Genomic DNA, 22,373 nt, shown 5'->3' with positions numbered 1-22,373 from the left:
ATAATTTCTGCGTATAAACGTGTCCGCTTTAAGGCGCGTCACGTGACGCGCGCCTCCGCGAACCCTCCGCACACGCACGGCGAGGAGAACCGCGCCGCTCCCCGCGTCCAGCCGGCCGGAGAGGATGCGAGGATGGCCGACGGCGGCAGCGGCTGCGCGGCGGGGCCGGACGGAGAGGAGCTGTCGCTGCACGACATCCTGGCGCTGTACGGGCAGCCGATCAACGAGGAGCAGGCGTGGGCCGTCTGCCACCAGTGCTGCCGGAGCCTGGCGTCCGGGGAGCGGGGCAGCGCGTCCAAGCGCGCCGGCGAGGCGCGGAGGGTCGCGGGTCCGGGCGACGTGCGGATCTATAAAGACGGCGCCGTCAGGCTGCTCTTTCACGGCGCTCCGGGTAAATCGTTCCGAATGTTCACGACATTTATTATTAATGGTGATAGTTATTATTATCGTGCGGCGCGGACTCGAGCCGAAGACGACAGGCCGCCGTTTTATACGGCTTAATACCATACACCGAATAAATATTGTACGATTAAAAACAAAAAAAATAATAATTCTAATTATTATTATTATTTGTGACGGATGCTGATGGCCCATCCTTATGCAATATGCGTGGACAGCAGCGTATTATTTATTGGTTATTAATTGATGCCAGACAGGGCTGGGGGAATAATAATTATTATTATATTTTAACTTATTCCGTTATTATTACAACGTAATAATCTTTACCCCTGAAGTGAATGTCAGAGCCTGTTTGTATCTGCGATTCGTGCGTCATGTGACCAACCAGGTGACGCCTGCCAACTTTCGCTCTGTCCCAGACTGTCACCGTAACTGCGTCTTTGCACGGGAGACGCTGTGTGTTTGGCCTGATCCCCGGTGCCCTGGTTTATAAGGTGCAGAAGATGGAGCTGGTTGTTGCCATGCGGGCCATGGTTAGGATTACAGAGTGGACAAGGGACATGGCATGATATTGGTTTTAGTGTTACCGCAGTTTGTGTTCTGCTTTTGAGTAATTATGCCCAGTTAAGGTTAAACTGAAACAAATCCGTAGCGTTTCCTCTAACTTTGTCCTTTTTTTTTGTCTTCTTGCAGCCACAGTTCCCGCATCCTGCTCTTCAGCACAGGTGAGTCTTTGTCACGTACCCGTCTGGGCGGAGGACTGTGTCAACATGTCACTGTTTGCTTATTTAAAGCTGGATCCTCAGCCCTCGTTCGCCGTTATCCTTACTGTCTATTACAGCCATGTTTAATAACCGGTGATAAGATTAGCACGTGTCGTGCAGTAAATGTTGTTCGGAAGGGTCGACCCTGTGTGTAGAAGGGGGCTTTAAGCCCACTCTGTGGGGTGGGTGGACTTGGGAACATTTCGATCCCGATGAGAGGTGAAAGATCACATCAGGTCATCAGCAGAAGGACAACAATTTGTGTGTTCGTAGATGATTTTGTAGATGCTTTTTTATGAAGTGGCAGTTACGATCGATAAACATTCACACTCACAAGCCCAGTGAACACACGCTCAAAATTTACATTGATGGCATCTGGCAGAATGAAAATGAATGACATTATCACATATGTGTATTCTCAGTCTTTTTATTTTTAATAACATCTGACACACGAGGTCCTCAGTATAGAATAGTGAACTGTTTTTGTGTTGTGCGGCTACATCGAACCACTTTTTTGTCTCAACAGATGCCTGTTATGCGTTGTGCTTTGTGAAGGAATGGCTTGGGTTCTGTCACTGTATATTACAATGTCTGGATGTGAAAGGAAGGTGAATCTCATTCACCCAAGTAGGCACGATACCACTGGGAAGTGGTGGCCCCGTAATCAGAAGGTTGCCGGTTCGAATCCCGACCTTCCAAGGTGCCACTGAGGTGCCACTGAGCAAAGCTCCGTATCCACAAACTGCTCCCCATGCGCCTGTCATGGCTGCTCACTGCTCATTCAGGGTAATGGGTTAAATGCAGAGGACACATTTTGTTGTGTCACCGTGTGCTGTGCTGCAGTGTTTCACAATGACAATCACTTTCACTTTCAGATCTAGACGTTGATAGGCTAGTTTGCTAGATTTCACAAGACTAGTTATAATCGACAAAAGGGAAAACAACTTCACTAATTCAGTGCAACCACAAGGCTAAACAGGAGCGATGTGGAATGAGAAATTCATGAAATGAGGTAACCAAGGATCAGCCTTGTCACCTTATGATAAAAAACATTGTGAAATGGGGAAAAGAAACACTTCCAGCCTTATGTTACACTTCCAGCCTTATGCACCTGATCTTTGCACATCTCAACTCATTTTTGCATATCTCTGCTATACACACACACACACACACACATATATATATATAGATATATATATATATATACATACACACACACATACACACACTTACTAATATATATACACTTATATATATTCCTGCACATTCCTGCAATCATAAAATAAATGTGTGTGTGTGTGTGTGTGTGTGTGTGTGTCTATATATATATATATATATATATATATATATATATATATATATATATATATATATATATATATATGTATATATATATATATATATATATATATATATATATATATATATATATATATGTATATATATATATATATATGTATATGTATATATATATATATATATATATATATATATATATATATATATATATATATATATATATATATATATTATGATTGCATTGGGGGGGGTCTGTGTGAAACATAATTTCAATACACGATATACTGTGTATAATGTACTCACAACAAACCAATCTTGAATAAATGCAACAAAGATTGTTTAGGGACATTTGCCTCAAATCTGAAAGAACTTCACTGATCTTCACTATATATGGACTATATATGGACTTTGACAGAGGATTCATTTCAAAATACAGATAATAATGAATTTACAGAGCCTTATGTTAGGATCTCTTCACAAACTTTTCAGAGAGAGGTTTTCGGTACCATTGTACTGTTGTCAGTGGTTTCCAAGGTGAGGTTTTCAGAATTTTCAGTCCAGTATGAAATAGTATGTTCAGGAAGTACTTTTCTTTTGCTGTGTTCCCTTTCTATCTGCAGGATTCTACTGCTACTCGGACTTGGTTTCAAATATTTTTTTCCAGCTTGGTCCTTACGCCCAGCCTCTAGTGATCTTTCTGAAGGCAGATTATATGAGCCGATTATATAACTTCATGTGGCAGCGTTTTTCTGCTGACTTGCAAAACTAATACTCATCCGATGTCCTTGTGGACTGTGATACATCACCATGTCCACTTGCAATTCACAAATCCACTCATTTTTCATGTCATAGTGCAGATTAAGTGCTGCTCTGCATGACATGTTCATGACGGTCACGTCAAACAGGGCATCAGCTTTACAACGTGACAACGTGGTTGTTGACCTAAAAATAAGAAACATGCATTTTCTCCATGGCCTCCAGATGGATGTTTTGGGTCATGACTTCTCCTACATTTTTTTTGGTTCAATAAAAAAATCAGAGATGTATATTTTGCAGAAATATATATTTCGGATATAAATAATGCCTATCTATGATTAGGGGGTGAACTGCCTCTTTAAGCACTTGGCCCAATGGTAACCACGGACTCAGCACCAACATAAATGATAATGATAATTGCAGATAATCTGGAAAGGGCGTTTGTTTTACCTACGTCAGAAACTGCCTGTTCCTTTTGGTAGCACTTCCTCGGTCTTTGGCGAGAATCTGTCCCACCGTGTGGGTAAAATCTGATGTTTTCGTCTCCTTTCTCTTTTCTTTTTCCATTTTTTCCCAATTGCGCCACTCTCCTGAGCCGAGAATGAGAAGCCAAGTAACTGGTTATTTTGTTATTTTGTTTCATTGTGAAGGGAGTAAGTTAAGTGCAATTTCTTTTTTTGTAAGACGCCTGAGCGTTGGTTTGCATTCTTTGTTATTTAATGTAATGTACTGCAATAAAATGTGCTATGGTGAACATCAGATCTTTTTGGAAAATGTGTGTTTGTGTGATATTCGCCCAGAGATCAGCAAATTGTACAGGTTCCCTAATAGAGTGGAGGCTTGGAAGGCTTCTGAGAAAAGAAGTGACTTGTCTGTGTCTGTGTACAGGTGATTGAGTCTCTGGGCATCATGATCTACAAGGCACTGGACTACGGGCTGAAAGAGAACGAAGAAAGGGAGCTCAGCCCACCGCTGGAGCAGCTCATTGACCTCATGACAAACATGGAGGATTCCGATAAGGACAGCTGCACTGACGAGGGCTATGAGGCCACGGAGGAGGAGGAGGAGGAGGAGGAGAAAGGCCCGCTTCAAGTCTCCAGCGTCCATGGCTACCGGGATATCATCAGGGTATTCAGTTCGCAGTTCACTGGCCAAATTCCTTCACCCCTTTCCATGCCTTGCACACAGACACATACATACATACATATACACACCCAGTGAATCTGTTTTTTCTGTGAAAGTATTAATGGAGCGTCTCCCATTAGAGACTGGTTGACGTTATCCGGGCACAGTCTGGAGACCTTGAGTAGGATGTGAGCAGTGCGCCAGTTCACAAATCGGACTTCTGGCGCTCCGCGTGGAACCATGCAGTGGGGTTATGTAACAGCCGTCCTCGGGCATACAGGCGTCGCTGTAATCATTCCAGCAGCCAGGTCTAGCAGCCTCAGCACCACTCTAGCAAATATTCATCTGCTGCATCACCTTTTTCAAGATTCAAAGAACTTTATTAATCCCAGAGGGAAATTGCTCTTGGTTATACAGTTGCTCAGATTAATCAGATTAATTAATTAATTAATCTACCGGGAAGGAAGAAAAGTTAAAAAATTTAAAAATGTAAAATACAACGAGAAATAACAATAAATAGAAGTAAAATAAAATAGAATAGAATAGTAATTAGCTCTGGCACATAATTTAGTTACCTATTGCACTAAAACTTAGTGTAAGTGAAAAGAAGAAGTGTATCAGATATTGCACTTAGAACATTGAGTTGTGTGAACAAAAGTGTAAAATATTAGTAGTTATTAACCAGGAACTAGTGACAGTCCCTGACCTGTAGTAAAAATGCAATAGAGAAGAGTTATATCATTTTATGGCTGTAGGGAGAAAAGCTCCGTGGAACGCCTGGTCATAATTAGTCTCTTTTCAATGTCTTTTACTTTTATCTTTTATTTTGTACAGCATTTGAGAAAACTGGAGTACGGCGGCAGGTTTCATTAGCTAAGGGGATAACGTTTGGTATACAGTCAGGTATTTTGTTAATGAGATCATGTTTTTGGACAAAACGTGGCTCAGAGGAAAGAATCGGCTTTGGAATTGGCTCCAAAAATCAAGCTGTGAGTGAGTCAGAGTGCCTTCTGTTCATGTGCGCCGTGTGGGATGCAGATGTACTTAGTCATTCTCCGTTTTAGACTCGTACATAACACCCTTGTCCAGCAATTCTCGGGGGCACTTCACTGATGTGGTAATTTTAACGGCGAGGACTGTTTTTGACAAATGACTATTTTAGGAAGTCACATTTTGTCTTTCTGTGTAAATTCTGAACAGAAGTTCCCATGATAAAGAAGGGATTTCTCTCTGGCTCTCCCGCTCTGTAGCTGTGCTCGGCCCACCTGCCCAGTCCCTCAGATGCTCCTGACCACTACCAGGCGGTCTGCCGGGCCCTTTATACAGAAACAAGGGAGTTGCGCACGTTCCTGGAGAAGATCCAGAGTGCTAAAGAGGTGAGGGCCTTCATGTGACATTCCGATTTAGCCGTGCAACAAATCATCCAATAGACCTTGCAAGATGAACGCCAGGTAAAAGTACTAAAAAACAGCAGAACTATTCAGTAAGTCATGCGAATCAAATATTCATTCAGAACAGCTTCAGTGTTTTTCTATTTTTACTCATTTTTCTACTGTTGAATGAAAATAAAGGTTAAGATAGAATAGCCTTTATGGGAATTTTCAGTTGTTACAGTAGGTACAAATCCAGAAAATAAACAGAAGACAAAACAATGTTCTCCATTTCTCTGTTCTCCGTTTCCATCTGAAATGAACCTGGAATTGTAAACGATGAAGAATGGCCGTAGGCTGAACGAATTATGGGACTGGGGCACTAGAACCTTAATTCATCCTATTAGTCCTGCTCCGGAGCACATTGCTGTGGACTCACTACCATTATGTACCATATATCAGCTGAGCGAGAGCTAAAGCACATACTGCTGAAAATACTGCCGTGGGTCAGACCGAGGTGTGCAGATATGCTTAATTAAGTGAATTATAGAATAATATTATGTCACACACCTTCATATTTTGCTGAAATGGGGACCGAAATGCTGAAGGGCGTCGACCCTGTACGAGGAAGGGATACAACCCGCGGCGTGAGACTTTCACCCATCTCTGCCTTTCGCTGGCATGGAGCTGTGGAATTCAGCTATTATATAACTCCCACTTACAAAAGCGGTTTGAGTCTTTGAGCCGTGTGGTTCATTACGCTGCAGAGCACAGAGAGATTAGTTTGCCTGAAGAAAAAAAATCACAGTTTGAGAAACCCAGATCCGTGAAGTAGGGATTTTCTTACATACTAATTAGGGTTAATTACATGTTATATATATATACACTGAAAATGCATGGGGGGGTGGTGCTCACAGAGATATTGTGGTTAGTGATGTGGCCTCCAAGGTTGTGACTTTGTGTCCCAGCTCCGCCCTTGTGTGGGTGGAGTTTGCATGCTCTCCCCCTGTCGGCGCAGGTCTTCTTCAGGCTCTCCGGTTTCCTCCTGCCATCCAATGTTGACTCTGAATTGCCCGTAAGTGCGAGTGAATTGTGTGTGGGTGTGTGTGACCTGTAGTAGCCTGGTGCCCCGCCCTGGGTGAGGCCCCACCCTGCGACCAGTGTCCTGGGATGGGCTGAGTACAGGACTTATGGAAAGTACACTTGTTACGTCCTGGTCTAGGACAGGCACATAAACAACCAAGAAAGAGGGAGGGAATGGAGCAAAGGTTTTAATCAATTTGTTTGATAAACCGAATGAAATTCAAGCCTTGACACAAAGACAACAAAGCGGTCAGGCCATGAAGAAGCACAGGGCAGACGACTGCTGCGAATGGGGCATCTGTCTGGCGTATTTCCCCCTTCTCTTTCTCCCCATCTCAGCAGACCCACGCCATCTTCAGACCCACGCCAAATCGTTCCATAATTACAGGCTCCTCCAACGCCCTTATCAGTAGTGACAGGGACAGTCCCCCCCTGGAGACACAGGGTTAAGTGTCTTGCTCAGGGACACAATGATATTAAGTGGGATTTGAACCTGGGACTTTCTTCTGGGCTAGGCTAGGCTACTGTCACCCTCGTGAGTTAGTCAGTGAGTGAGTGTGAATATGCCAACATGGGCAAGATATAATAGGGGATCACAGGGGATCAAGGTCAAACATTTATATTTGTGAATACATCCACACTGACCTCGATATTGCAATAGCCATATGTTCTTTACAGACAGATTAGGTTACAACCATGCTACTCTGTCTGATGGTGCTCTGCTCCCCCTCTGGGAGTTTAGAATTTCGACATTGTAGAATAAAATACCCCCTTCATTTCATAACAAAAGCAGCTCAGGCAACAGGCTATTGGGAAGCTATAATCGTTTCTGCATTACTGATGCACTCTTTGTGACATGGAAGGAAAACATCATTTATTTGAACGTAATTCTTTTATGTACAAGGGGCATACAAAGTGTGAATCGCATCTTGTGAAATTATTTATTGAGCTTAATTGCTTGAACTTATGATTGTCCTGAAGTATAATTGCTTGTACTGTAACTGAAGTATAAAGTGCAAGAAGAAAGAGTAAAGCTGGTCAAATTTGAGTTCTTTGAAGTTGTCCGTGAGACAGGAATCGCAGCAGACATGAAGGTCCGGAGGTCTGTGTAATTAGTCTTATGTTTTTGGAAGATAAAGTTGTGGCAACTATTTTTACAATGACCCACAATGCTGCATCATGCATTCTTGCATGTTTTTCTTTGCAACATGCATTCTTGTTCGTTTTGTCTTTCTTCGCCCAGAACCTGCGTAAGATGGATGGGGATGCTGTTGATGATCCTGGAAAAGACTTGACTGAGCTGCAGAATGCAGATTGGGTGAGTAACCTTCAAACTTTTTTTACAAATGATCTTTACAGAAAACATACTGTGTGGGAACCGGAACCAGTGTGTAACACACTGGCATATAAAGTCTCAAACCCCACAAACCCCACAAAGGTTCAAACCCCACTTACCACCATTGTGTCCCTGAGCAAGACACTTAACCCTGAGCGTCTCCAAGGGGGACTGACTGTAAGTTGCTCTGGGCGTCTGTTAAATGCCATAAATGAACTGGAGATAACTGAGAAAGAAGAACAGATTCAGAGGATCGTGGGAAGTGGAGGAGGAGTGTGTGGACCAGCCATGATGCTGTGGGCTGAGCTCAGAACCTGGATGAGTGGTGAATGAGTGGTATAAGGGGTGGAGCTAACAACCGGTGCACTCTCAATGACACCGTATTGGAGGGGATCACCTTCCTCACAGTAGCTTTTTGGCTCCCTATAAAGTAGTTAAAAGAACAAACATGGCCAAAACCAATCAGTATGTCAAAAGCACACAATCTTACATGGATGGTGGATGAATTCTGAGCACGAATAGGAGACATTCATGCACATTCAGGGAAGCAGGACAGAGTACAGTAAAAAGTCCCTGTGACTGGAATGCTTTAAAATGTAAAAAATGACCCTGACGTTTGGATGACGGTAAGTTATTTGTTGCCTGTAGGCGAGGTTCTGGGTGCAGGTAATGCGGGACCTGAGGACCGGAGTGAAGCTCAAGAAAGTGCAGGAGCGTCTGTACAACCCATTGGCCACTGAGTACCAGCTCACGCCCTACGAGATGCTAATGGATGACATCCGTTCCAAACGATACAAGCTCCGCAAGGTCATGGTGAGGCCATTCGCAACATTTACTGCTTTATTCAGCCACCGCATTGCAGCACCTTCCGCAAAGCGTTCCAGAAAGCAGAAAATAAAATTAGTGCCGTGAGCACCATGGCCTCACACTCCACGGCTTGGACCTTCTCATGTATGTGCTTTGCTTGCACACTGTTCTGGTTACAGGTAATAGTAGCCTAATTGGTAAGACACTCGCCCAAGACCATAAAGTCAGGGGTTCAAACCCCACTTACAACCATTGTGTCCCTGAGGAAGACCTAACCCTGAGTGTCTCCAGCGGAAGTCGCTCTGGATAAGGGCATCTGAAAAATGCCGTAAATGAAAATGTAATAGCAGGCACTGCAAGTAACTGGAATAACTGTAACTGAATGAGTTTCAGCTTCTGATCACTGACTATGCTTAAATAACTTGGCATCCTGAATTCTGTAGTAACTCCATCCTGAAAAAAGTCAAGTCAATAGTGAGAGCAACGTACACAGATTATTCTCTGCACTTGCAATGAATGCTTTCTTTTTATCCTGGGTGAATTTAAATGAAAACCATCTTGTCTTAATGCTTGTAGGTTAATGGAGACATTCCACCACGGCTAAAGAAGAGTGCCCATGAGGTCATTCTGGAATTCATTCGCTCCAGGCCACCCCTCAACCCTGTGAGAACACCGCTCTTTACTTTCTCTAATATATTACTCAGTTTTAGGATTATATTAGCAAAATGGTAAGATTGTTCACATCCACACTAGGGAAGGTATTTTTTTACTTTGCGTTCCTCTATTTGCAGGTTGCAGCCCGAAAGCTGAAGCCCCAGACAGAGCGGCCTCAGAGTCTTCATGAGCGAATCCTGGAGGAGATCAAGTCTGAGAGGAAGCTCAGGCCTGTGTCTCCAGAAGAGATTCGCAGGAGCAGACTAGGTGAAATCAGAAACACTCACTCACACGCGAGCCTATTTTCAGTGAAACCCTGCGTGGTGCTAGTTTTCCACCTCACCGCGTAGCTGAACTCATTAACAGTTTTCTGAATTTCTCTCTTTGGAGAAATGCTTGAAGTCAAAAGTTCAAATACTGCTAAAACTCTTGATTGAATTCTTGACTTTGTACTTTTTACTCTGATTGGAGCATGTTAATCATGAGTTGTCTGGTCTCCAGTGAGAAGTTCAATCATGCATTTGTGGAGAGGCACTCATTGTTCCTCTAGTGTGTTGCCTGGTCCCTGATAAATACACGGTTGTGTTAATTTCCTGTTATAATCTGCCATATTTAATAAGTGTTGTTTATTTGATGCTTTGTCAATATAGAAATAAAGCAGCAAATGGTTTCATTTAATTGGAAATGCATTTGTCAAATGCATTTGTCAAATGGTTTGTTTGTTTTATTTACTTTAATATCTGCCCCTTTAACCTTGCGCCTCGCCTGTTTTCTTGCAGTAATGCGGCCACTTAGCATGTCTCACAGTTTTGACTCGTCAGGTAAAGGACTGAAATGTTACCTGGCCCCAGGTTTACTGATGTGATGTTTGTGTGTGTGTGTGTGTGTGTGTGTGTGTGTGTGTGTGTGTGTGCCTGTGTGTGTGCATTTTTGTGTTGGGTTTGTCAAATGTTTCATACTGTAACATTCATGCATAAACATTCTCTTTCCAAATATTTCGGTTGAGGGCACATACAGATATTATTATTATATGTTACGCTGCTTAAAGGTCCTTTTTTGCTTTTATATCAGTCTTAGTGGTCTTCTAATACTGTATCTGAAGTCTCTTTCTGAAATTGGTGCAGAATTGCAGCCACTTTGATCCAGTCCCACAGTGAGATGTCCCAGGACGAGCCGTTTTGGTGTCTGTGGCTTTAAACACTAATGAGGAGGAGACAGGTGGGATGAGGAGGAGAGCGGCCTATAGAAGTTGAGTTCGTGGAAATTACATCATCAACACCGTTCACCAATCACAGTGTTTGGTGAAGACAGGAAGTCGTGTCAGTTTTTCCAGAAATAATAAATACCCTTGTGATGACACAAGGGGACAAGTTCCAGATCCGATTGTTTGAGCTGCCACTCTCTGAAGCAGAATGGCCAAAGCACTCTTTACACCAATCGCCATTTCTAGCCACTGCAGGACCATGGACAGGCTTGGGGAACTCGTATTAATGTTAAATAAGTGAAATTTTCATGTCAGGGGACCTTTAATGTGAAAAAATGTTTGTTCATTAAGAAAGAGTTATTTTACACTTAAATCTGTCTGAACCCTCAGCTGAAATGTTCCCATTCTCTCTTTTCCCCTGTTGATGTTGTCACATTTTTGGATCTTACATCATGCGTCACACTTGTCTTTTAGCTTGTTGTCATGGACATAAAATGGACATAAGAAGGCATTCATATCACATATTCAGTGACCCCCCTTCATGTTCACCACCACAATGAATCATAGCTGCACACTATATCCACTAAGAGACAGGAGAAACTGTCTTTGTAACATCTTGCAGACTTTTTAGAACTGCCTTTCCCCCCCACAGAGAGGCCTTACGTCTCAGAGATGAGGTTGCAGAATTTAACCTGCGGAGCCAATCGAGTGGTTCAGAGATCTGACAGTATTGAAGTTCCACAGGCAAAAAACCTTCTCCAGTGTGAGGACTACAAGAACCCTGCTCCATCTCATTTCACATTAGGAGAGAGATTCATTATCGCAGAGGAGAGTTTTAACATCAGATCTCCTCTCGGACCTGGACTAAAGCATCCACCAACTCCTGGATAGTCTGTGGTGCAACATGGCATTGGTGGATTGAGCGAAACATGATGTTCCATTTACAGCATTTATCAGACGCCCTTATCCAGAGTGACTTACAATCAGTAGTTACAGGGACAGTTCCCCCCTGGAGACCCTGGAGGGTTAAGTGTCATGCTCAGGGACACAATTGTAGTAAGTGGGATTTGAACCTGGGTTTTCTGTTCATAGGTGAGTGTGTTGCCCACTAGGCTACTATCACCCCAGATGTGCTCAGTTGGATTCAGGTCTGGGGAACGGGCAGGCCAGCCCATAGCATCAATGCCTTCGTCTTGCAGAAACGACATGAGGTCAAGCATTTTCTTGCATTAGGGGGAACCCAGGTCCAACTGCACCAGCATATTGTCTCACAAGGGGTCTGAGGATCTCATCTCGCTACCTAATGGTGAGCTTCTGGTGAGCACATAGAGGGCTGTGTTGCCCCACCAAAGAAATGCCACCCCACACCATTACTGACCCAGTGTCAAACCGGTCATGCTGGAGAACGTTCTCCACGGCGTCTCATGTCTGTCACAATGTGAACCTGCTTTCATCTGTGAAGAGCACGGGGCACCAGTCGTGAATTTGCCAAGCTTTGTGTTCTCGTGCTGCATGGTGCTGGGCTATAAGCACAACCCAGAACCTGTGTACCTCACACCACCCTCATCAGGTCAGTCTGTTTCTGACCATTTGAGCAGACACATGCACATTTGTGGCCTGCTGGAGGTCATTTTTCAGGGCTCTGGCAGTGCTCCTCCTGTCCCTCCTTGCACAAAGGCAGGGGTTTTTGCTCTGCTCGGTTGTTGCCCTCCTACGGCCTCCTCCTCATCTCCTGATGTACCTCCATGGTAGCGCCTCCATGCTCCGGACACTATGCTGACAGACGCTAATTTATAGAGTGAATCCGGTGCTGTCTCTTTACTTTACTTTACTTTATTTAGCAGACGCTTTTATCCAAAGCAACTTACAAGAGGAAGACACCAGCAATTCTCGTTCGATTTCTATAGAATATTGAGTTTACAAACTAAGAGCCCTGATAAGGCTCAGACTTGTCAGTGAAGAGCATTCTCAGAGATTGTTAGGTGCTAGAATAAGAAAAATTATAATGTATTTATACATTTTCTCTGTCTCTTTAAAGAGCCATGTGAACTAGCAGTAAGGCTGGTTTACAGTGGGAGTCCGTCTTCACATAACTCACTATTTGAGTCATTCAGCGAACCTGGAGATGTTCTCCCCCCCAGAACCTGATGCTGGTGTCGTTCATGTGTTGAAGTGCATTTGTTCCATGTATTTTACTAAGCTTTAGCTGTTTAAAGACTTCTAAAAGTAAAAAGAAGCTTTTTTTGGAACTCATTGTTTTGGAATACATATTTGCTTTCATTGATGCTTTTGAACAGATGTGTTGTCTCCTGATGCTGCAAGAAAGGCGTCCAGCACACTCTCTCTGGCCAATGGGATGTCAGCACTTCAGAACGGCAAGCCAACATCTCAGGGCCTTTTTCAGAGAAAGAGGCTTCAGGCTCCTACACTGTCCGAGTTGACCAGCTCTGACTCTGAAGTGAGTATAAACCCTTCATTTTGTCCGTTTTACTGACCCATGCATTAATTCCTTATAGTATAGCACTCACAGATAATGAAGACAAATCCACTTATTTACACTCATTTTTGCTGAAATCTGCTCTGTGTTCCCTGATTCACCATTTATATTGCGGTCAGTTTTTTTGACTTGTTTTGCCCTGTGTGTATGAATAATAAATAAGTTCCTCCCTCGTCAGCTCAGTGTGACTGTGCAGCTGGAGTGACTCCTAAATGTCTCAGCTTAATATAACCCTAAACCTAGTGTTAAAAATTGTTATATAATCACTGTAGTTTTTGGCTATTACTGAGTGAAAGGGGCTTAGACTACAGTGTTGTAGAGCAATGTTGTCAATTTGATCAGATGTGCCCCCCCTTCACCATATTTTCAACAAATGGCTTGACGCCAGCAGTGAGTGTAGCCATTTAACGGGGGAGCCATTTTGCTGACATGTTTTGGGTCAACTTAGAAGGACGGGTCAGTGCAAGCGCACATGTATATTACATGATGAGACAAGTCTTTCCTGATGGGAGAAGTGTCCTACAGAATGAAAAGGCACTTCTCACATGGCTCACTGTTGTTCTGGCCATCACACCTCCAAAGCCTGGGGTTTCCGGCTTTGTGTGTGTGGAGTTTGCATGCATGTTTGAGTGGGTCTCCACCAGGTCCTCTGACTCCCTCTCACCATTCAGAGGTATGCAAGCTAGATGAATTGGCAACTCTAAACTGCCCATGGGTATGAGTGTGTATGCAGGAATGAGCCCAATGACCCGGGATGAAGTGGTTACTGAAAATGAGTCCATGTCTCTAGAATAGGCACTCCTGCTGTCTAGCGTGGGCTCAACATCTTACCCCTGCATTTGTTTTTTCTTTGAATTTGTCACTTGTCTGTTTTGCCTGTGGTATTTAATGGTATTTCCTCAAATCAACTGCAGGATGAGACAGTGGGTCGAAGGTCAACAAGTACATCTAGCATATCGACACCAGCGGTGGAGGACACATCGCCTGAGTCAGTACTGGGCAAAAAGAGTGAGTAATATTCTAAATGTAATTTCTGACGCCTGAGCTGTGCATGAAGAACTCTCTCTCTTGTTCTCAGCTCCTCCCATGTTCCTGCCCATCTCTTCCACCCCCCAGCCAGAACGAAGGAAGCATGCCCAGAGACGACACTCCATAGAGAAGGAGACTCCCACCAATGTGCGTCAGTTTTTACCTCCATCCAGACAAAATTCAAAGTCTCTGGTGAGTTTAGTCAATTTTGCAACACAACTTTCAGTCAGACCGATGTATGCTAAAAAAAAGACACACAAAAAGTGTAACTGTAGCATCATTACATTTATTCACTCGTCTATTCTGTGACGTTTTCAGTCCAAATGTGCTTGTAACACTGGGACATTTTGGAAAGCAAACGAAGAGCTGATTCTGTAGCCACTGTTCTGTTCCTCCATAATCTCCTCGAGTCATGTGACTGATGTGCTTTACATAGGTTTGCCCGACTATGCTCTCTCTCCCCCAATTTCCTCCAACACATTTCCTCCAAACTCAGGTGGAATGGTTGAGCTGTCTGCTCCTCCAGATCCCTCTTCACCCCTCGCTCTCCTCACTCCTCCCATTATGGAGCTCCTTCTCTTTGGAAGCATTCACTCTGGCCTTGGCTAGCGCTGTACCTACCCTATGTAGACGTATTTACCTCAATGGACAAAAGGTTTGGCCCATGTGCTAGTATGTAGCCAGTAATGTAGAAAATCCATTCATCTTCCACCATCAATACGGCATAGTGCAGAATACTAAACTAAGAGAAACATTCTGAAAACTGTAATAGTATGTGATGTTGATGAGGGGTTTCACCATGCCGAAGTGGGTTTCCATCTGAAGGTCAAACCGGAAATTTCACAAAAGGCTGCATAGGCCGTTCACGTAATGGCAAAAAGATTCCAGCTAGTCTATTGGGGACTCTGTTAAAATGCTGAATATATAAACTGGTTGTGGACTGGAAGTTTCCTGCTGCTGGAAGTCAGAATCAGACAAGTTATTTTGCAAAGAATGACGTGAGGTGTGAAAAAGTGACATTGCGAAAAGGTGTGTCATGCTACATCACATGCAGTGCAAAAACTCTCCAATCACCAGTATCATCAGAGGTTTTGAAGGCTTAGAAATGTCAGTAATGGAAACCTCGTCACAATCACAAGACACATTTTCACTTGGTGCATTTCAAACGAAGAGCTGAATAATATTGATCGAGCCCACAGTAGAACACTAATCACGTCTCTAATCAAAAATTGAACACCATTGTAAGACAATGAATGTCATGAATGCCAATCATACATCACATCATGTCACAGTTTACAGAAAGCCTTTTGTGAGACATGGACGGATTATAAAATATTTTTTCCCTCTGATTACATGGATCTGGTTGTCAACTCTAAAGCTCAGCAAACACACCACCCAAGATAACATTTGTGTGTTGCTTAGGGACTATCTTGAGGAGGTTGTAAATATGGCATATTCCATGCACACCGGGGTTTTAAGAGTTTACACAGGTTATGGCAACCGATTTCGATTTTTGAAGGAGACCGGCCCAAGTTGCAGTTGTTGGACAGTACTGCTGCTGCCCCAGCCGCCCATAGCTCACAGTCCTCCTCACTAACAGTGAAGTGCTTCCATGATTAGATTAACCACTTGTTGCTCCCCGTAGTTAGTGGAGTAATACACTATAGTGGATAATGCACCAGAGCTGACTATGGTGGTGGAATTTTAAGAGGAGAAGACAATAAATGTCTCCTCTTCCAGGAGGAGTTCTGCTACCCAGTGGAGTGTCTGGCTCTGACTGTGGAGGAGGTGATGCACATCCGCCAAGTGCTGGTCAAAGCTGAGCTGGAGAAGTTCCAGCAGTACAAAGATATTTACAATGCCCTGAAACAGGGAAAGGTGAGCTCTCACACAACCCCTTGCTGTCATCTGATGATCAAATTCTCTTTTTGTCATGAAATAGCAAATTGGCCGTGGCAACTCTGATAATTGGATTTTTTTTTACCAGAGACGTTGTAAAGGAATGGTTATGCTACCTGATGGGAAATCTGTGGGACAAATCTGAATGTCACACCAAAGATCGTGGTTGTCCACATATTCTAGTGGCATTATTATCATGTTTTTGCTATAATTTAATAATGTATGTTTTACTAATCTTTCATACAAAATATTATCCTAATCATGATATCTAAGATCCTGAATATCAAGAACTTGAACAAGAAATTTAATATAATTTTTTTCCTTTAAGCTTTGCCTTTGTTGCCGGACAAAGAGATTCTCTTTTTTTACCTGGTCCTACACCTGCCAGTTCTGCAAAAGGTAGAGCTCTTGTTTCTTTGTTCTGTCGGACCCATTCTCTTTATTTGCCACTTCCAATTGCCTGACTTCTCAGTTTTGTGGGGTTTGAAGAATTCAAAGAATTTCACCATTTAAAGAGATTAATTTTTTCCAAGCAATCATCTGCATCAATATGTGCAATCTCTTTATTAAAAAACACTTTGTAATTTAATTAACAAGTAAGTAGCTATAATGTTGTACTTCTTTGGGAGAATGCAGAAGCCCCACACATTGTACATTCATTGTAAAATGTTTATGTCAGTACTACCATTGCACATTGCATTTTTCTTCATCTGTTCAGGCCAGTGTGTTCACAGTGCTGTAAAAAGGTAGGCATTCTCTTCTTATGCCAGTCATGCATGTAAAAGCAAAATGGTTTTACATACATACTTCAGTAACTCCCCTGCTCATGTACTCAGATGAGGCTCCCATCTAAGCCCTACGCCAGCTTGCCCATCTACTCCTTGGGCCCATCCACATCCACCGCCAGTCTGGCTCAGGAACTGGCAACCCCGACACCAGAAAGGGGAACCCAGAGACCTGATCTGACAGCTGAGGGGCCTGGAGCATCTTCCCAGAGACCTGAACCTGCTGCACAGCGACCTGACAAGCCCGGTAGCAGCCACCAACGTCACAGCTTTCAAAGGACTGTGTCAAGGTACCGACTCTTCAATGTTATACAGGTGCAGTGTCTTGGGATCTACGCAGTGAAATTATATTACATTTTCTAATGTATCCAGAGCAATTAACTAATTACTCCTAGCACAGGATTAACCCTTTAATGCTGTGTGCATCATATTTGAGACATGAATTTCTGAGACCCATTGCATTATCATGAGATATAAACCCAAAGTTGAATTGAATTGAATTTTCTGTTCATTATTTCTTGGTTCGGGCATTAAAAGGTTAAGCGTGTTGCTCTTCACTAGGAGATATTTTCTGACCCACCTCCTTCTTCAGGTTGTCAAAGCACAATGAAAAGTCTTCACTGAGAGATGAGCTACACTTGCCAAAGGAACTGACGGAGGACTGGAACACCATGGAGGTGTGTGTGGACTGCAAGAAGTTCATCTCTGACATCATCTCCTCCAGCAAGCACAGCCTGTCCTTGGCCAACAAGAGGGCTCGCTTGAAGCGCAAAACCCAGTCCTTCTACATGTCCTCCCCCAAAGGGTCTGAGTACAGGCCCTCTGAAAGGACTATAAATGAGGTGTAGACTCTGCGCTGAGCTGCTGCATCCGGCCTGATCCCTGCTACGGGCAGACACTTCCCGTTCTGCCTCCTCTGTTTGTGCCCTTGTCAGTCAGTTGGTCATGAGTGTGGAACGCTCCAGTGGATGGTGTGCCTGTGGGATGTGAACCCCCATCATTGTGTAATGGCTGTTCTAAATTGGACAAAGACATTGTTGTTTGTCTGGCTGTATCTTGTTGTTATTGTGCCTCTTGGTTACCCACCGCCGCAATTCCTCCAACCATCATATAGCAATTGGTTAATGGTGGGTGGTGGGACTCTAAAAGCACACCTCAGTTGGACCATGTCCTTCTCTGAATGTTGCACGGGGACGTGCATTCGGTTGTCTGATACTCACATACCAATGTTGAAATAAGCACAGTTTCAGTGACAGAGACTGAAGATGCACAATATTTAAAAACTCAACGTAGGACGGCTTTTTGCCAAGAAGATGTTCCATTTGCAGAAAACAAAAGTCTGGAGCAAATCTGAGATGTCAGATTTTTTTTTTTTTACAGAAATGTGGCAAGTTATGTTTTGAGTGATTTTTAGATGTTTCGAAGCGACCCGCTTCCTCCTCTTATGACCGACATTGAGGCGTCGAGTCAGATATGGTCATTGTGGTTTTTACAGTGCCAAAGGGACTGGAACCTCTTTGCAGCGTACACCAATAATAGGCAATTCACAGATGGCAAATATGTATAAAGGTCACATGTGCATTATGTACATAAGCATAATCTCTCAGAAAGTCAAGTTCATTTTCATGGTGACCAGGAAATGCAATGTGAAGATCCCGAGAGTGCAGATCATTCTGTTATATAGTATTCATTGTAATGCTAATAGTTCCTGAAGCATGTATAATCTACTCTTCTGACTTTAAGTAATGCCACTTCATGATGTTAAGGATGATGGAGATTCAATAAAGGGAATGAATCTTTTTTTGTAGACTTTTTTTTGTAATTTAGCACACAATGTAAAAGCACACAGCACATCAATGTAATGCTGGAGTCTTTGTTATTTTACTAAATGACATTTTCAGCATTTAAAATACCCTTTGGTTAAAATGTGGTCTATTTGCATATTTTAATGTAGGATTTATAACTAGTCAGTGCTTAAGGCCACTGTCAATCTAAAAAAAAGCTTGACATTTGCATTAAAAGTCTGCTATGTATTATGTTCCATGCATATTAAAATATCTCAGCTCTGACCATCAGAGACAGACCTTTTCAATCATCGTTTTATATCATGGTAGAGATATAAGCACTGCCATCTATATCGCATCTACCATCGTTCCATTATTGTGTCTGCCCCAAACCACGCAGGCTGCTGGCACAATCGCGGCCAGGCCGGCAGTGAAAGTGAGCATGTGACCTGGCAAAAGCTGCTGTTCTCGACCAGTCAGGAAGACTAATGCATGTATCTACTGTGCAACTCACATTTCAGATCTGTCAATGTGACTCTTTTTGAGAAGTGATGATAATAAAGTTACGCATTTCCTCTGATTGGTGGTTTTGAGTGTGTTTTGAGTGAATTTGCTGTGAGAATTTTAGTTTTCTATGCTTAAAACACTCAATTCTCTTATTACCATTAATGCAAAAAAAAGCCACACAATCTGTTTTATAACTGTCTTTTTTTTTCTTAAAGCTCACAGAATAAAGGTGCACATTTTCTGGAAAGCAGAGATTCAAGAGATTCATTTTTCATTAATGCTCCACCTTTTTGTACCCCTGCAGGAAATGGAAATGATGCAGAGACGACCAACCTTTTTTTTTTTACACCGAGCGATGCCAAATCATCTTCACTTTATTATACAGCCCACTATAATGACGCTGGTGGGGAAAATCGCTTGGCCATCACAATATAATTAAAGCACACACACTCACACACATCAGTCGGCTCCTCACACACACGGTCATGCAGTCTCTGGTAAACTCCAGCCTGAGGCGTTTGCATGGTCATATCGTGTTCATTACATAGGCACTGTAATAAGACTGTCTTGCAGTGAAGCCCCAGCACCCTGGTCTCTGAGCAGAAAGGACCCGCTGAATACTGCATACATGTTTAATAAGAGAGTTCAAGTACTGGGTAAGGCTGCGAGTCAAATAGCTTCAGGATGGTTTGGAGAAGAGTATATATATATATATATATATACACACACACACTATAGTTATATAGTTATATATGTTTTTAGCATGAATTAATGGCACAGCTTTTTTTTATATATATACCCTGTTTTACCCACAATCCATCTCAGAATGGCATAGTGGAGTGTATGTCCCTTTCGCGTCTTAAAAAAAAAATTGCACCAGATTTCCACAAAGTTAGAAAAAAAAATTTAAATCTGACCCCAGATCAGCCAGCTCTGAACTTAAAGATGCCTCCTACTTTAGACCAGAGATGGCCGACTTCTCCTCAGTACAAATGGTGTGCTGGCCACTTGTATCCGAAGAAGCTTCCTTCGAGAACATTTTCTTGGTTTTGGTTTTAACCTAGGGAGAAAAAGCAGACAAATATCAGCTGCGAAAGCCAGACTGCAAGCGTTCTCTGCTCTCGCCGCATCACCTCATCTCGGTGCAGGGGTCTCCTTGGGTTGCTGAAGCTGTTGGTGGAGTGTAGCGGCTGCTTCCCACACTGCGTGGCCACATTCACCAGCTTCTTCTCCCTGGCCGAGGCGCCGAGACACGTGAGGTCCTCCCCCTTACCTGAGGGGCCGAGACAGGTCTACTGAACGTGACGTACCAGCACCCATGTACAGCTCTGTACAACCCTATACAACTCTATACACCTCTGTACACTTCTATACAACTCTATACACCTCTGTACACTTCTATACAACTGTATACACCTCTGTACACTTCTATACACTTCTATACACTTCTATACACCTCTGTACACTTCTATACACCTCTATACAACTCTATACACCTCTGTACACTTCTATACACTTCTATACACCTCTGTACACCTCTATACAACTCTATACACCTCTGTACACTTCTATACACCTCTGTACACCTCTATACACCTCTATACAACTCTATACACCTCTGTACACTTCTATACACTTCTATACACCTCTGTACACCTCTATACAACTCTATACACCTCTGTACACTTCTATACACCTCTGTACACCTCTATACAACTCTATACACCTCTGTACACTTCTATACACTTCTATATACCTCTGTACACCTCTGTACACTTCTATACACCTCTGTACATTTCTATACACCTCTGTCCACCTCTATACACCTCTATACATTTCTATACACCTCTATAGACCTCTATTCACATCTATACACTTCTATACACTTCTATACACCTCTGTACACCTCTGTACACTTCTATACACTTCTATACACCTCTGTACACTTCTATACACTTCTACACTTCTATACACCTCTGTACACTTCTATACACCTCTATACAACTCTAAACACCTCTGTACACTTCTATACATCTCTAAACACCTCTGTCCACCTCTATACACCTCTGTACACCTCTATTCACCTTATACACCTCTGTACACCTCTATTCACCTTATACACCTCTGTACACTTCCATACACCTCTGTAGACCTCTATACAACTCTATACACCTCTATAGACCTCTATACAACTCTATACACCTCTATAGACCTCTATACAACTCTATACAACTCTATACAACTCTATACACCTCTGTATACTGAGCATGCACTGGTGGCCTAGCTGGCCTAATCTCAATCCCGATTTGAATCCCGAATCAGATACCAGGACACAAACTCACATATTTCTACACTAATAAACGATATATATGTATGTGTGTGTGTGTGTGTGTGTGTGTTTAGGTATATATGTGTACACACACAAACACACACACACACACACACACACACACACAGGGAATGAACTGGTGAATAACTGGGTGTGCGAGTCATTTCCAGCTGCCACGATTCTCCAGCACCACGATTCACTCGCATCCGACAAACCTTGGCACGTTGTCGCGCCTGCTTTCGCCGCACTCGCGCTGTCGCTGGTCCCGCGTTGGTGGCCGCCGCCGCCGCCGCCGCCGGGCGCGGTTTGCTGCCCGGCCTCGGTGTCCGTGTTGGTGAGCCACGTCGACTCGGTCTCCCTGGTCCAGCTGTCATAATACCGGGGCTCGATCGTATCAGCCTTGCTGCCTCCGCAACCCATCGGATCCAGCAGAGCGCCTGGTGGTCGCGGGCATGGGCGTGACAGGGGAGCGCATCTTCCTCTCCTCTCGCGGACGGTGGCACGCCGCGCTCCCGAGACCCGCTCACCGCGCCGACGTCACCGGCAGGTCGGGACGGGACGACTTCGCGGACTAATGCAGCAAAGTATTCCGGTACGGTACGTGCAAGAATAAATTACATTGCGCTCAGGATCTCGTCGGGGTGGCGAATATTTAAATAATATTTTACATATTAGCATCAGCAAGAATAAAATATAAACGAATATTATTTCCTAAATCTTCAGTCATGGACATGCACATATCAGCG

General features: G+C 43.4%; 2 protein-coding genes across 7 annotated transcripts; one reads left to right on the top strand and one right to left on the bottom strand.

Annotated features, from left to right (window-relative positions):
- The first annotated feature begins 39 nt into the window (after nt 1-39).
- Nucleotides 40-19,371, top strand: spire1b (spire-type actin nucleation factor 1b). Of its 6 annotated transcripts, none has more exons than XM_028982049.1 (18): nt 40-391; nt 1,093-1,124; nt 4,107-4,346; nt 5,594-5,719; nt 8,040-8,114; nt 8,781-8,945; nt 9,516-9,602; nt 9,731-9,860; nt 10,373-10,414; nt 13,095-13,255; nt 14,209-14,302; nt 14,373-14,470; nt 14,820-14,978; nt 16,064-16,201; nt 16,551-16,621; nt 16,941-16,968; nt 17,059-17,297; nt 17,600-19,371. In XM_028982049.1, exons 1-18 carry the CDS (start codon nt 133-135, stop codon nt 17,853-17,855), a joined length of 2,400 nt encoding a protein of 799 aa, XP_028837882.1. In that variant the 5' UTR covers nt 40-132; the 3' UTR covers nt 17,856-19,371. The 6 variants fall into 6 exon arrangements, with proteins under 6 accessions (XP_028837882.1, XP_028837880.1, XP_028837881.1 ...); XM_028982047.1 differs by having other exon boundaries at nt 14,373-14,515; XM_028982048.1 differs by lacking the exon at nt 10,373-10,414 and having other exon boundaries at nt 14,373-14,515.
- On the bottom strand, nt 19,340-22,218 carry baalca (BAALC binder of MAP3K1 and KLF4 a). The gene is made up of 3 exons (XM_028982056.1): nt 21,843-22,218; nt 20,432-20,571; nt 19,340-20,358 (listed from the first exon to the last, which is right to left on the bottom strand). Exons 1-3 carry the CDS (start codon nt 22,045-22,047, stop codon nt 20,251-20,253), a joined length of 453 nt encoding a protein of 150 aa, XP_028837889.1. The 5' UTR covers nt 22,048-22,218; the 3' UTR covers nt 19,340-20,250.
- Nucleotides 22,219-22,373: the final 155 nt, after the last annotated feature.

This window comes from Denticeps clupeoides, chromosome 5, assembly GCF_900700375.1.
Source record: "Denticeps clupeoides chromosome 5, fDenClu1.1, whole genome shotgun sequence".
Taxonomy (NCBI): Eukaryota; Metazoa; Chordata; class Actinopteri; order Clupeiformes; family Denticipitidae; genus Denticeps; species Denticeps clupeoides.
The sequence above is the reverse complement of the archived record's forward strand: the minus strand, read 5'-3'. Positions and strand labels throughout refer to the sequence as shown.

What these genes read in the sequence shown, in the direction of transcription:
- spire1b (XM_028982047.1), top strand. Translation starts at nt 133, where the DNA reads ATGGCCGACGGCGGCAGCGGCTGCGCGGCGGGGCCGGACGGAGAGGAG. An exon ending in GCTACCGGGATATCATCAGG is followed by an intron (nt 4,347 to 5,593) that starts GTATTCAGTTCG and finishes CCCGCTCTGTAG; the next exon opens with CTGTGCTCGGCCCACCTGCC. An exon ending in CCAGGCCACCCCTCAACCCT is followed by an intron (nt 9,603 to 9,730) that starts GTGAGAACACCG and finishes CTCTATTTGCAG; the next exon opens with GTTGCAGCCCGAAAGCTGAA.
- baalca (XM_028982056.1), bottom strand. Translation starts at nt 22,047, where the DNA reads ATGGGTTGCGGAGGCAGCAAGGCTGATACGATCGAGCCCCGGTATTAT. An exon ending in AGGCGCGACAACGTGCCAAG is followed by an intron (nt 20,572 to 21,842) that starts GTTTGTCGGATG and finishes TCGGCCCCTCAG; the next exon opens with GTAAGGGGGAGGACCTCACG. An exon ending in GACCCCTGCACCGAGATGAG is followed by an intron (nt 20,359 to 20,431) that starts GTGATGCGGCGA and finishes TTTTCTCCCTAG; the next exon opens with GTTAAAACCAAAACCAAGAA.